The sequence below is a fragment of the Mustela lutreola genome, chromosome 3 (genome assembly GCF_030435805.1).
Source record: "Mustela lutreola isolate mMusLut2 chromosome 3, mMusLut2.pri, whole genome shotgun sequence".
Taxonomy (NCBI): Eukaryota; Metazoa; Chordata; class Mammalia; order Carnivora; family Mustelidae; genus Mustela; species Mustela lutreola.
In genome coordinates, this window is record NC_081292.1 from 197,826,065 (window position 1) to 197,840,855 (window position 14,791).

Consider the following 14,791-nt stretch of genomic DNA (forward strand, 5'->3'; position numbering starts at 1 on the left):
TTCATTGTGTCCTAAGTATATTCTGCTGTAACAAATCAGTTAGTTGTTTTTGATTCTTAACAAATTCTGAACTATGTTAATTAGTGACTGATGGACAGAGATTAAATTAAAACCATCCATAATCATTTACAATATTTAGGAGTAAATTGAACATATATTTAATATTTTAATGCTTTCTTTTGAAATGTTTATTTTTACTTGAAAGCCCTTGCTCTATAATTTGAAAAAGGTCATGATTCTTTCTGAGCCTCCTTACTTTGAGTTTGTGTGTGTATGTTTTTCTTTAAGGCTTCAACCACTGTGTGTAAAATGTCTGGATGGTAAAGAAGTAATCTATCTGGAGGCAGGTGGTTACCATTCTCTTGCACTTACTGCGAAATCCCAGGTAGGAAAAAATGTCGAAAGCTGATCTTAATTTTGTGGAAGCTTAACATGATCAAATTAGACCTTCATTTATTGAGTCTCTGCCGTGTGTTAGGCAATAATGCCATATCTCATTTGATCTTCCTAATATTTTACATCATTTTGCATTACCTCTGTTTTACAGAGGAAGAAAGTAAGGTTTAGAGAAATTAGGTAACTTGTGTAAAGTTACACATATGATAGGAGGATTGATTGAACACTGGTCTACCTAACAAAGGTTTTTATAATGTGTTCTTATCAAAAAATAGAATTCAAGATTTTCCGGGATATTGATGATTTTTTTTGTATTGATGAATTTTTATGTTTTTTGATGAAGAAAATCTATGATAAGACACTAAGAAAAGAAAACAGGTATTTTTCTTAAAGTTGTGGGACTTGAAAGTGACCTCCAGAATCATTTAAAACCACACCATGATAAATTTTATTTATATCATACATCCAAATACATAAAGTAGTTGTTTTAAGTTGGTTTCTTTTCTTTCTTTTTTTTTTTTTTTTTTTTAAGATTTCATGTATTTATTTGACAGAGAGAAATCACAAGTAGATGGAGAGGCAGGCAGAGAGAGAAGAGAGGGAAGCAGGCTCCCTGCTGAGCAGAGAGCCCGATGCGGGACTCGATCCAGGACCCTGAGATCATGACCTGAGCCGAAGGCAGCGGCTTAACCTACAGAGCCACCCAGGCACCCCTTTTTAAGGATTTTTATATAATCTCTACAATCAATGTGGGGCTTGAAATCATAACCCCTAGCTCAGGAGTTGCACACTATGTGGACTGAGCCAGCCAGGTGCTCCTAAGTTGTTCTTAAATGTAGTCCTAATGATTCTTCATCAGTCCCTTCATCTTATTAAAAAAGTCAATAAAGAAATCTAAATTCTTGGGGCGCCTGGGTGGCTCAGTGGTTAAGCCGCTGCCTTCGGCTCGGGTCATGATCTCGGGGTCCTGGGATCGAGTCCCGCATCGGGCTCTCTGCTCAGCAGGGAGCCTGCTTCCTCCTCTCTCTCTCTGCCTGCCTCTCTGCCTACTTGTGATTTCTCTCTGTCGAATAAATAAATAAAATCTTTAAAAAAAAAAAAAAAAAAAAAAAAAAAAAGAAATCTAAATTCTTAAATATTTTAAATTTCACATACTAGGCTAGCCAAAATGCTAACATAGCTCAAATAAATAAATGAAAATATTAGGAAAGAAAAGGATAATTTATTGTTATTAACACGATGAATCATTCAAAAGACTTTAAAGTAAGAGGTTAGGAAGACGGTCAGTTACAAAACAAACATGAAAGTTACTAGCTTTTTATACATATAAGGTAAAACAGAAGACATAGGGAAAAAGAAGCTGTTCACAGTGGCAACAAAAGTATTAGGAAAATAAGAATATTTTTAATAGGAAGTGTGTAGATCCCATGTGATACAAACTCACAAACTCTTCTGATAGGTTATAAAAGAAAATAATAGAAAGGGATTTTTTTTTTTTTTTAAATTTTAGAGAGAGAGGGCGGCAGGGGGCGAGGGTGAGGGGCAGAAGGAGAGGGGGAGAGAATCTCAAGCAGGCTCCATAGAGCCCCAGCTTGGAGCCCCATGGGGGGCTTGATCTCACAACCCTGAGATCCTGACCTGAGCCAAAATAAAGAGTCAGACACTTAATCCACTGAGCTGTCCCAGGGCTTGGAGATTTTTTAAAATTTTATTTAATTTATTTATTTATTTAAAGATTTTATTTATTTATTTGACAGAGAGAGATCACAAGTAGGCAGAGAGGCAGACAGAGAGGAAGGGAAGCAGGCTCCCTGCTGAGCAGAGAGCCCGATGCGGGACTCGATCCCAGGACCCTGAGATCATGACCTGAGCTGAAGGCAGCAGCTTAACCCACTGAGCGACCTAGGCGACCTGATTTTATTTATTTTAAAAGATTTTACTTTTTTTTTTTTTTTTAAAGATTTTATTTATTTATTTGAGAGAGAGACAGTGAAAGAGAACATGAGCGAGGAGTTCAGAGGGAGAAGCAGACTCCCCATGGAGCTGGGAGCCTGATGTGGGACTCGATCCCGGGACTCCAGGATCATGACCTGAGCTGAAGGCAATCATCCAACCAACTGAGCCACCCAGGCGCCCAAGATTTTACTTATTTTAGAGAGAGCCCATGAGCAGGGGGAGGAGCAGGGGGAGAGGGACAAACTCAGTGTAAGCCTGACACAGGCCTTGATCTCACAACTTGTGATCATGACCTGAGCTGAAATCAAGAATTGACTGCTCAATTGACTGAACCACCCAGGCACCCCCTGAAATTTTATTTTTAGGTGGAAAGAATCAATGTTGCAAAAATGCCATTTTCCCCTAGGTCATTAAATATTTCAGTGTAAGATTTACAGCTTGATAAAATGATCCCAAAACTGTTCCAGGAGAATAAATACAGAAGGTAAATCATATAAATTCTGAAAAAGAGGGGCGCCTGGGTGGCTCAGTGGGTTAAGCTGCTGCCTTCAGCTCAGGTCATGATCTCAGGGTCCTGGGATCGAGTCCCGCATCGGGCTCTCTGCTCGGCAGGGAGCCTGCTTCCCTCTCTCTCTCTCTCTCTCTCTGCCTGCCTCTCCATCTACTTGTGATTTCTCTCTGTCAAATAAATAAATAAAATCTTTTAAAAAAAATTCTGAAAAAGAACAGAAAGGAAGGGTGAGAATTTGCCTTATAAAATATACTATTAGGGGTAACTGGGTGGCTCAGTAGTTAAAAGTGGGTTAAAACCTCTACCTTCAGCTTAGGTCATGGTCCTGGGATCCAGCCCCACATCGGGTTCTCTGCTCAGCAGGGAGCCTGCTTCCTCCTCTTTTTCTCTGCCTGCCTCTCTGCCTACTTGTGATCTCTTGTCTGTCCAATAAATAAATAAAATCTTTAAAAAAATATATACTATCAGACTACAAACAAATGAGTGAGATAGAAATATACCTGTGGACTAGAAATAGACCCAAGTATATATGAGAATTTAGTATATGATAAAAGTGGACATTTTGTATCAGTTGGGGAAATAAGACTGCATATTCAATAAATACTGTTGGAACCATTGGCTTCTTATTTGCAGAAGAAAATTAAGAGAACCACATATTCTACTTCTGGATGGATTAAAGATATAATGTTAAAAAATAAAACCTTACATGTGTAAGAACAAGTTTGGGTGTTTCTTTTTCTTTCTTTCTTTTTTTCCCCCAATAACCTTAGGAGTAGAAAAGGACATGATACCAAAACCAGAAGTTAGAAAGTAAAGATATGTTTGTCTACCTAATAATTCAACGCTCCTAAATAGCAAAACTGCTACACACAAAATTAAAATACATAACAAACTGGGAAAAAACTTTTGTGATATATGTGATAAAGTGTTACTGCTAAAGATACAAAAGAAAAATTGTCAAAGGGTGCTTCTATTCAATTCATAAAAGAGCTAGAAATGACCAGCAATGAATGAAAAGATGGTCAGCCACTTAGCAGACAAATATAAATGAAAACAACAGTAAAATATTTTCTCACTTACCAGATGAACAAAGATCCCATTTAATAGTGGGTGCTGGTGAGGGTGGAAGGAAACCTAGAGTGCTGGCAGGAATGTACATTGGAGTTGGCTAGAAAACAGTTTGTCGGTATGTATCAAAAATCAAAATATACAGGTTCATGGACCCAGAGTTCTTTGCCTAGGAATTTATTCTAAGATATGCAAATATGTATATTCAAGGATTTTTAATATTTTTTATTAAAGAATTAGAAATTATAAACAAATATGGTTACTTTGTTAGGTATTTTATTAAACTACACCTGCAGGGTTCTGCATAGTTATTCTAAATGATGTCGTAGGTTGGGGCGCCTGGGTGGTTCAGTTGGTTAATCGTCTGACTCCATTTCAGCTCAGGTCATGATGTCAGGGTTGTGAGATTGGACCCTGCCTCTGGCTCTGCACTTGGTGCTGAGTCTGCTTGAGATTCTCTTTCTCTCTTCTTCTGCACCTCCCCCTGCTCCCATGCTCTGTCTTTCATAAATAAAGAAAAAGAAAGAAAGAGAGAAAGTTGTAGCTCGATACTTACTGACAAATGTCAAGGAAGAGCATTAAGAAAAACATCAGGTTGCAAAACAGCATTGTGTTTTGTGTCTACGTTATATACCATAAACATTAAAATTTCTAGAAGTATGTATGTGAGTGTGTTCCCAAAACAAAATAGCAGTTGTCTCTAAGTGGTCAGTTCATCAACTGTTTCCGACTTCTTTTTGTTTCTTTGTTCTGTGACAGTCTTGTACAGTGACAATGAATAGCTTTTAAAGCCGGAAGAAACCAAACCATTTGCATAAACATGGTCACTGTCATCTAGTTTCTTTTGTCTGTAATGGAGCATAGGTACTTGTGTACCTTATACATAACTCTTCGATAACTCTTTGAGTATGAAAAGGTGTTCTAGTGATTTCACTGTACTCCTGTCTACAGAAAAATAATCAGGATTAATTTTTCTTCATAGCATTTACCTTTTTTATCACCTTCTTTGTAAGAGGCAGTGTAGGATAATTCCTGGGATTATATCCTGACTTGGCCGCTTATAAATTTGTGACTCCTCTGAGCCAGTTTCCTTATCTGTAAAGAAAGGATTGTCTTGAGAATTAAACATTAATTAATACAAACAAAGTGTTAACAACAATGCTGGGCTGGTAGTAAACACCTGAGAAATGATAGTTTTTGTTAACCCTTGGACTCTATCTATGTACTGTTTGCTCATTATCTCTGGCCTTATTTAAAGATGAATTTTTTAAGTATTTTAAAGAATGTAAGTGATATGTGTATAACTATTGGGAGTGTGTGTGTGTGTGTTTATACATACACACATATATACACGTATATATGGATATTTTGTTATAGACATTCAGAAATGACATGTAGTCAGATTCACAACTCTTACCACATTTCTATGATTTTGTAATAGGTTTACTCCTGGGGAAGCAATACCTTTGGTCAGCTTGGGCATTATGATTTTCCAACAACAGTTCCTCGTCTTGCAAAGGTACTTTTGAGAACTTGGTGATTTTTATAGCAACTTATTTCAGAATTCTAAGTTATAGCACTTTATATATCTCCATTTTGTGCTTGAAAAATTAGTAGCATCCTGTATTTGTGACCTAAATTCATTTTGGTATACTTAAAAAAATTTTTTTTATAAAGCCATGAAGCCCCTTATTTTCAAGCTAAATTTTTTTTAATAACATGTTTATATTTCTTTTGTTCTTAGCTTCTATTGTTCATTGAATATTCATATTCCTTTGTCTTTTTGTTTTTTAAATAAATGCAAAAGTTTTTTTTTTTTTTTAAACAAAGGATTCTAGGACTGTGATATTGACTTCTGAGCTTTGTACCACCAAATGATGCCTACTCTGACTTTTCACTTAAGTTTGATATTTATATAACATTATTTGTTGGTGGTATTTTGCGGGGGCGGGGGCTTTTGTTTTTTGTTTTTGTTTTTTTTTTACATATGTAATCCTAGTAGTAAAGCTTTTTTGTAAATCTTTTCATTTTCTATAGTGAAGCTAAAAGTATAGATGATTTCTTCACTGTTGTATAAATTGCTTTTGGTTTACGCAGTGCTATTCCGAGGTTGGTAACTTCTGGTCCCTTTGATGCAATTCTAGAGGACTATTTATCAATCTTTTTTTCTCCTCCAAAACTGTGTGGAAATACTAAATTTTCATCAATGGTGTTGACTCCTTATGTGGGATTTGTTTTTTTGGAGGGTAGAGGGCCGGGAGTTATACATGGCAGCAGCCTAACAGAATGAGATATGGAGCTCATCCTTTTGTAGTTTTTTTTTTTTTTTTTTTTTTTTTTTTTTTTTTTTTTTTTTTTTAAAGATTTTATTTATTTATTTGACAGAGAGAGATCACAAGTAGGCAGAGAGGCAGTCAGAGAGAGAGAGAGGAGAAAGCAGGCTCCCTGCTGAGCAGAGAGCCCAATGCGGGACTCGATCCCAGGACCCTGAGATCATGACCTGAGCTGAAGGCAGCGGCTTAACCCACTGAGCCACCCAGGCGCCCACATCCTTTTGTAGTTTGATTCTGCTATCAACCCAGCCCAAGACATGCTCCCTCTACTGAGAGCAGCAGAGACAAAAAGGGTGGTTATGTCAAGTTCAGGAGCACGATTGACATATAAACTTCAGATAATATATATTACAGTAATGCATGTTTTCAGGGTACACTGTGATCCATTGCTTCATAAGACTTAAACGTGCTGCCTTTCCTTCCAGGGAACTTCATTTCCCAGAGAGGAAAAGACTTAGATAAAACATTAGGCAACAGTTATTACTTTCTAGTTCCAATCTTAAATATTTTCACTATAGAGCATTTCAGTGGTAAGCTATTCAAACTACTGATATTATATAACAAAAAAATGTGGTAGATCATTGTTCCTTGTTTTTTACTTCAATGAAATAGATTGTACATTTATTCTTACCAAGGAAAGTTCTGTAATAGGATGGAGGCCCTGGAAATCAAGTTTTTATGTAACTCTGTACAGTCAGACTAGAGAGAATAAGATTTTAGTTTCATTACTCATTAACTGTACAGATAAAAATTACAGCATCAGGATTTTTTTTTTAATTTGTGGGAAGGATGAGAGAAACATTCTGATGTCATTTTAATTAATCTGTGAAATAAAAGTCAAGGTAGAAGGAGATCTGAATTAGTTTTGATTAGAGACTAGTAAGAAGACTTTTGTCTCCTGCAAAAATTGTAATCCATTCCTTACAGAATTAACAGGAAGCCAGTTATTTGGAGAGCCTGAATTTGAGAAGATAATTTCATGCCAGAAGGGGATAGCTATGAAGTAGTGGAGACATGTGCACACACTCACACAGTCATCCATTCACCTAGGATTTGGAGCCTGTCTAGACACAAAGAATCAGACAGATAAGAGGGTTTTTGCTTATCAGTATTGAAGTCACAGCTAAAGCTGGGGCTGGTGGTTGGGGCAGGAGTTTTCATAGCAGAATACTTTCTTCAAGTGAAATCTGTGTAATCCCATACACAAAATGGATAAAGCTAGAACTACTTTAGTTGAAGGATGGAGAGGGATGGGGCAGAGCCCTGACACCTGCCTTTCCATGGGGCCTCCTGAATCACCACGTGAAATCCTGAGAGGATTGAAAACCATTGGTTTAAGGCAGTGGCTCTTAAACTTTTGCACACATCAGTGTCAAACCAGATGGCTTTACCCCAAGTAGCTCTGTGGCTTGAGAGTTCGCATTTCTAACATGTTGTAGGTGTTTGCTGCTACAAAGACTGCTTGTTGAGAACCTCTGATTTGGGGATCCCTGTAGATGGGCTTTGAGGGGGCCTTGCCTGTTTCAACAGCCTGGGAGTTGGTACAGTGAAGTCACATCAGAGAGGTAGTGAATTCCAAGTAGGACAACTAAGTTTTAGCACGCAAGAGTCTAGTTGGCTAGAATGCACTTGTGCCTTGTTAGAATTTTTTTCTTTTTGATTTTTGTACACACAGTTGGATATGAATGGACAAAGGTGTGTCCTAGCTGTCAGAATAGGGCTCTAGAAGTTTCTGCGGCTCCTAATTGTAGTACAGCCTAAGTCTTAAGTCTTATAGAGACTTCCAAAAATAACTATTAAAAATTAGATCTACAGTTTATCCTTTTTAAATCCTAGTTTTTCAGATTTTTATAGAAACAATCCAGTTCTGAATTTAAAAGCTGAACACAGGATTCCTTCTTATCTATGTGTCTGTGCTGTGGTTGATAGGGCACATTCGTGGATGAGTTTTGCCAGTAGAGATATTAGTGACTGTGCACCCACATCTGTTTAACCCAGCGTTTCCATTCTGGTGAATCTGAATTTCTGTTTAATTTATTCTTTCATCTTGGACAGATGTATCTTGCTGTCATTACAGGTGAACAGTGAAAATGGAGTTTGGAGCGTAGCCGCAGGCCAGGATTATTCCCTGTTTTTAGTGGATACAGAAGACTTCCAGCCTGGGTTATATTACAGTGGCCGACAGGACCCTGCAGAAGGTGACAACCTTCCAGAGAATCACAGTGGTACTAAGACTCCAGTACTTCTCTCCTGTAGTAAGGTGAACGGGCATTGGATCCTAAGGCCTTCCGTAACACATGAGCAGTCTTTTTGTTTGGTTATTATTTGTATGTATGCCTGTTATGACTTGTCTTTGTCTACTGGGTTTAAAATGGCAAACCCTGCCCATCCCCCTTTCTCCTTACCTCCTTTTCCTGACTGACTTCTCTCCACAGTGCGTGGCACCATCAAGTACACTATATAGTTTACCCTTTTTGGTCTATTTTTCTGCCCTCAACTATAAGATTCTGAAGAGTAAAGATTTTAGGTGCTCTCATTCACTGCTGTATCCTTATAGCAAGTACTTTACAAATACTCATTGAATTAACACCCTCATGTAGGAATATTAAAAACTACATTTCACAATGAAGTTTCCTAACTATGTTCATGGAGCCCTCAGAGGTGAATTAGAATAGAAATGGAGTAGATGAGGTTTTTAAATTTTGTTTTATTTGCCAAAGATTTTATTTATTTGAGAGCGAGAGTGTGTGTAGTGGGTTTGGCGGGGAGAGGCAGAGAGAAAGGGAGAAGCAGACTCCTCGCTGAGCAGGGAGCCCCACAGAGGGCTCGATTCCAGACCTTGAGATCATGACCTGAGCTGAAGACAGATGTTTTACTGACTGAGCCACCCAGGCATCCCTGGAGTGGATGAGGTTTTAATTGTAAATGGGAAGTAAAAATGTCAAAAAAAGATGGGCTCATGGCAGACTGGACAGGCCACCAGCTGTGCTTCTCTCCTCTGTTAACTTGTTTTATTTACTGCTATTTACTCTCTTCTTTTTCATTTGTTGATTTATATTTCTTTGCTTTCCTACTTCCTATCTCTTTTTCATGAACCTAAAATGGCCTGTTCCTGGTTTTCTTTTTTTCTCATTAAAGTAACTCATATCCTCAAAGTGCCATGATTTACCTTCAAAGCTAGTACATTCTGGATTTCTTATTCTTACTGGATAATACAGTCTATGGATTTTTTTTTAATCTTTCATATTTGTTTTTCTGGGTAAATGCATAAGCTATGAATGTATAGGGAAAAGTATTTCTTGGTAAAGGCAACACTGGCCAAGATTTGGCTGCTGACCAATACACAGGCTGTTATTTCCGATGTACTCGACTCTTCGTAGTTGCTGGCCCTTGCTCCACATTCCCCATGAAAGATCCCACAGTCCAGATAAATGAGGAAATACGCTGGTGAGAGGAGTGAGGCTTTAGTATGTATCATCAGTTACCATGGATATTAGTCTGCGTGGTCTGCAGCTTGGTTTCCTGGGTTTATAGTGATCTGTGTATACACTGATTATTTTTGTCAAGTGGTATAGTGGATAAATGACAAAAAGTCCCTTTTAAAGAAAATCCCTTTATGGTGCACTTTTAAGAGACAAGATAATTTCTAGACCCTTGATGTTCCAGTACACAGTATAGAGATCCTCTGTGCTGTCATTTAGCCTATTTCACAAAAAAAGAGGATCCTGAGACATGTATCTCTATCGTTTGGATCTTTGTATATTTAGGGTGTCTGTGGTTCTAAATACATGTAATATGAAATAAAAGATACTGTGGCAATAAAAGTATAGATATATGTGGTAATACATAGGTCCAGATACACATCTAGAATAATGTTGTACTGGTAAACCAGCTCTAAAAAAAGACAAAACAAAACAAACAAATAAGTCCCGATCTGTAGTGTTTGCCATTTTGGGGGGGTAATTTTACTATTGCCACTTTCAAGCTACGGGTGATTTAATAACTAACTTGCGAAATTCTTGAATGTAAATATTCCATTTGGTTTCTGCCAGCCGATACGAGCCAGTTTTAGCACCCAGATTACTGCTAGTACATTATATTCTATCTTTAATCTTTTTCTCCTCCTCTGTTTCAGCTCGGATATATAAGCAGAGTGACAGCAGGGAAAGATCGCTATCTAGCTTTGGTGGACAAAAATGTTATGGGATATATTGCCAGTCTCCATGAGTTGGCTACTACGGAAAGACGATTCTATTCAAAACTAAGTGACATCAAATCGCAGATTCTCAGGCCTCTTCTCAGTTTAGGTAAGTAGAACCTCCCCCAACCCCCTCAGTTATCAGGACTCTTTATCTGTTCTTCCTGTAGCACAAATTAAAAAAAAAAACTTGAGTTAGGGTTTCTTTCTTTCCATTCTCTTATTTTTGTACATAGGCTGTCAACCACTTACAAACTGTTTCCACTTCGCCAGGAGCCCAGCTGCCCCTGAGTGTTCTACCATTCCCAGAGCTCTTTTTCCCCTGTGGAAATAGGAAGTGGAGCTTTCCAGAATATTCATGGTAGAGAAGCAGAAACAGCTTTGGGAAAGTTGATCTAGGAGCTAGACTTCAAAACAGCACTTCTGGCCCCACTAGTTCTAAGAGATCTTATGTCGTACTACCTGACTTTTTCATTTTCTTGGTTGTAGTTCTTAGAATTACATCAAGTGGAGATTCGTCTGGATTTACAAGTAGTCTCTCAAACTGTGGGCGAGAGCATTCAGGGTCTTATCCAACATTACCGTGAACTGGTTAAATCCGATTCCTTTCATTAGCTGCAGTCAACAGGGAGGAGGGGCTGAAGATGAAGCGATACTACAGCAGAATTGCAGTAGTTCTAGAGGGGGTCTGCTGTCAGGGTACACTAGCTCCCTGGGTCTCCAGGAGGTTAGAAAGGCATACAGATGGAAGTGGGAGAAATGACTCTTGAAGATCAGAGTTCACTTTTTTCAAGAAATTTTGTAGGTTTGGCCTTGTGCGTACAAAACGGAGAGGAAGTTTTTCTCTCTCTTTCCTGTACTCTGTGGCCCCTGTGAGGGCCCTGTGAGGACCTGGAATTCAGATCAATACTGTAGTGCTTAAATTCTGCCTTGTTTAGTAGATCAGTTTTTCCATGTTAAGTTTGCACTGGTTTGTGTGGGTCAGCTCATTTTTATAATGGGAAAACACTTATTTTTTCAAATAAGTAATTTATAGTCTTTCAGAATGTGACCTTTGTAAGTTAGGGTCTGTCTGCATTTTAAAATTTCTTTATTTTATTTTATCTTATTTATTTTTTTATAGCTTTTTTTTTTTTTTTTTTTTTAAAGTAATCTCTACACCCAACGTGGGGCTCAAACTCATGACTTGGAGATCAAGGTTTGCATGCTCTGACTGAGCCAGTCAGGAATCCTAGGTGGTTTCAGTTTTTATTCTGTTTTGCCTTTTTTAAATGTCGTAGAGTGCCTCTTCTATAAATTCTCTTCCAGTGGGTGGGCATAACAGCACAGGAGATTGGCAGGGGAAAAGCAGCCGTCCCAGCTGGAAGCTTCCTGGATTGCTCTGAAAGAAAAGTGATTTCTGTGTTCTTCTTGCCTCATCTGCTCATCAGCCTCACTGCTTAGAAGTCCTGGAAATTAGGAACTTTGGACTGGGAAAAAGCACATAATCCCCTGGCACCCCCTATAAAGTTCAGAGCAACCTGGTCAGTCTGATTTGAGGATTGCCCTCTCTTCACTCAAGTGTTGGGCTTGTCCAAGGGTCAGTAGAGCAGAAATCAGAACAAAAAGTTGAAAATGTAACTAAAAAAGTGCGCTGAATTCCTGGCTGTCACTTACCAGTTGTGTGAAATCAGATAGCTCACTTCCTTTTCCCCAGCTTCCGATTACTTATCTTCAAAATGGGAGGAGAGTGAGATTTGCCCAGTGGTTCTCATGTTCGGCCTACTGAGTCAGAAGCTATGGGAACCCTGTGCCTGTGTTCGTAACAAGTTTCTCAAGTGACTGGATTCTCTGGTCTCTGAAGCTCCTTCAACATTGTGATGATTTGAGTTCCACAGCTGAGAGTACATCTCAGCTCGTTAAGTATTTTTAGAAAAGGGCGATTCGTCATCTTGATCTTGAGAAGGTGTTCACAGTCATGAGTCTTCAGGTTGTGTCATCATCATCATCACTGTGTTACAGAAAATTTGGGCACCGCAAGCACAGTCCAGCTGTTGCAGGAGGTGGCAAGCCGTTTCAGCAAGCTGTGTTACCTGATCGGTCAGCACGGAGCCTCACTGAGCAACTTCCTCCATGGGATAAAGGAAGCCCGGAGTTTGGTCATTCTGAAGCATGCAAGTCTCTTCTTGGATAGTTATACAGAGCAAGTATCCAGTCCCGTGTCATGTTCAATCTCTGCAGGGTTATTCTGCCAAGGAGAACAGCTCCTTAATCAGAAGAGACTAGATTAGGGACAGTGATATAAGGTAATAGAAATTGCAAAGCAGTATTTTAATCTTAAGCCGACTGTAGTTCTGCATTGCTAAAGTTTCAGTTTTCTTTAAATGGAAAAAAGGTTGAAAAATAATGAATTACATTTCTTTTTGTAGTCTAGCAGAATGATTGATAGTGTTTAATTTAGAATGAAATATTCTTAATTTACATAAAATATACTATAATAAATATGGTTCTTTAGAGAACAATTTCACTTACTTTAGTAAATTATGATAAATTAGAAGAAATAAGTAACTAAACAAATTATTCTAAGACCAACTGCTAATGGTAAATATGGAGTTGTTCCAGTGTCTCTTTTATTGTTGTGTAAATGGAGGGCTTAAAGAGACCACACTATCTTCAAAATAAGGATATTTCCTTAATAAAATCTAGCATAAGTTATCCAAGATTCTTTTAATTTTTTCAAATAAAATATCCTAAGTGTATTTGAAAATTTAAAAATTTATCACTTTTTCTTCATTTATTCTTTGCCATTTTGATGTGAGGCCTAATTTGTTATTTTAATGCATATTAAAATGACATCCGTGCTGTTGATCTGAAGTGAAAGTTTTATTCTTTATTAGTACCTCATCCATTTAGCAAGTATGGACCGACCGAGCACCCACTAAGTGCCAGGCACTTTGTTGTGCTCTAAGATCACACAGCCACAGCCAGGAGCCAGTGAAAAGGAGTTCATGTTCTGTTGGTGTTTTGTTTAGGTTATTTTTAATATTAGTGATGATGTCCATTACTGAAAATTATACAAATAAGAATAGTCAAAAAGATACTTAAAGTTGTCTGCAATTCTACCACCAGAAATAACCATTGTTAATTTTAGTGTACTTCCTTTCAGATTTAGGCATATACATGTGGAGAGATGCATGTGATTTTAATTGTAAGCAATATTGAATATATTTGAAGATAATTGTCTGAGAGGAAGTAGCCTAGTTGCAGTCTCTCGTATTCTTTCAGGCATGAAAAATAACATAAATTGATACCAGTGTACTTTTTATTTTGGCGGGTGGGAAGAGGGAGAGAGAGAATCTTAAGCAGACGCCAGTGCAGGGCTCAGTCTCCTGACCCTGAGATCATGACCTGAGCCAAAACCAAGAGTCAGATGCTTAACTGGCTGAGCCTCTCAGGCACCCCCCAATTTACTTTTTTAAAATAGATTTTGTTTGCATGAGGGTTTCAGCTTTTGCTATTGTAGTTCTTTTTTGTCTTATTTATCTCAATTTTTTAAAAAATTTCTTGTTCTGTGATACTTCAGGACTTAGAGATGCTTTTATTTTGATACGTTGGACTATCTTTTAATGTAATTTATTCATATAGATGAGGCAAGTAAAAAAATCTTGATTTGTTTGAGTTTCTAAAAAATTTATTTATTTAAATATTTTATTTATTTATTTGACAGACAGTGAGAGCAGGAACACAAGCAGGGGAAGTGGGAGAGGGAGAAGCAGGCTTCCTGCTGATCAGGGAGTCCAGTATAGGGCTCGATCCTAGGACCCTGGCCGGGATCACAATCTGAGCCAAAGGCAGAATGCCTAATGACTGAGCCACCCTGGCGCCACTGCTTATGAATTTTAGAAGTTACTTTTAATTGTGGTAAAACACACATAACATTTAATTTATCATCAGGACCCCCCACTTTTTTTTTTTTTTTTAAAGATTTTTCATTTATTTGAGAGAGAGAGAGAGAGAGAGAGAGAGAGAACATGAGTGGGGGTGGGCAGAGGAAGAGGGAGAAGCAGACTCCCCAGGAGCCTGATGCGGGGCTGGGTCCCAGAACCCTGAGATCATCACCTGAGCTGAAGGCAGACACTTAACCTAATGAGCCACAGAGGCTCCCCACATCAAGATCATTTTTAAGTGTAAGGTACCTTAGGTTATTTTGAATAGGCATTTGCCTTCTCTTGAAGTCCATTGATTCCATTTTGCCATTCTGAGAGTATGGTAGAAATGTACATGCATCAGTGTATCAAGACATTCTGTAACAGTAGATCAAAACTTAACCGACATTTTCTAATAGTTTCA

At 38.1% G+C, this 14,791-nt stretch overlaps 1 protein-coding gene across 7 annotated transcripts in view; it reads left to right on the top strand.

Moving 5' to 3' along the window:
• The window catches only part of ALS2 (alsin Rho guanine nucleotide exchange factor ALS2), a 76,087-nt gene that overhangs the window by 24,989 nt on the left and 36,307 nt on the right, over positions 1-14,791 (top strand). For 4 of the 7 annotated variants that reach the window (XM_059168393.1, XM_059168395.1, XM_059168397.1 and 1 more), the window contains 5 exons: positions 289-385; positions 5,373-5,450; positions 8,342-8,524; positions 10,400-10,571; positions 12,464-12,644. In XM_059168393.1, the coding sequence (XP_059024376.1) occupies positions 289-385; positions 5,373-5,450; positions 8,342-8,524; positions 10,400-10,571; positions 12,464-12,644 (711 nt within the window). Of the gene's footprint in view, positions 1-288; positions 386-5,372; positions 5,451-8,341; positions 8,525-10,399; positions 10,572-12,463; positions 12,748-14,791 lie in introns of those variants that run through there. The other 3 variants (XR_009352055.1, XM_059168398.1, XM_059168396.1) reach the window with 3 other exon arrangements.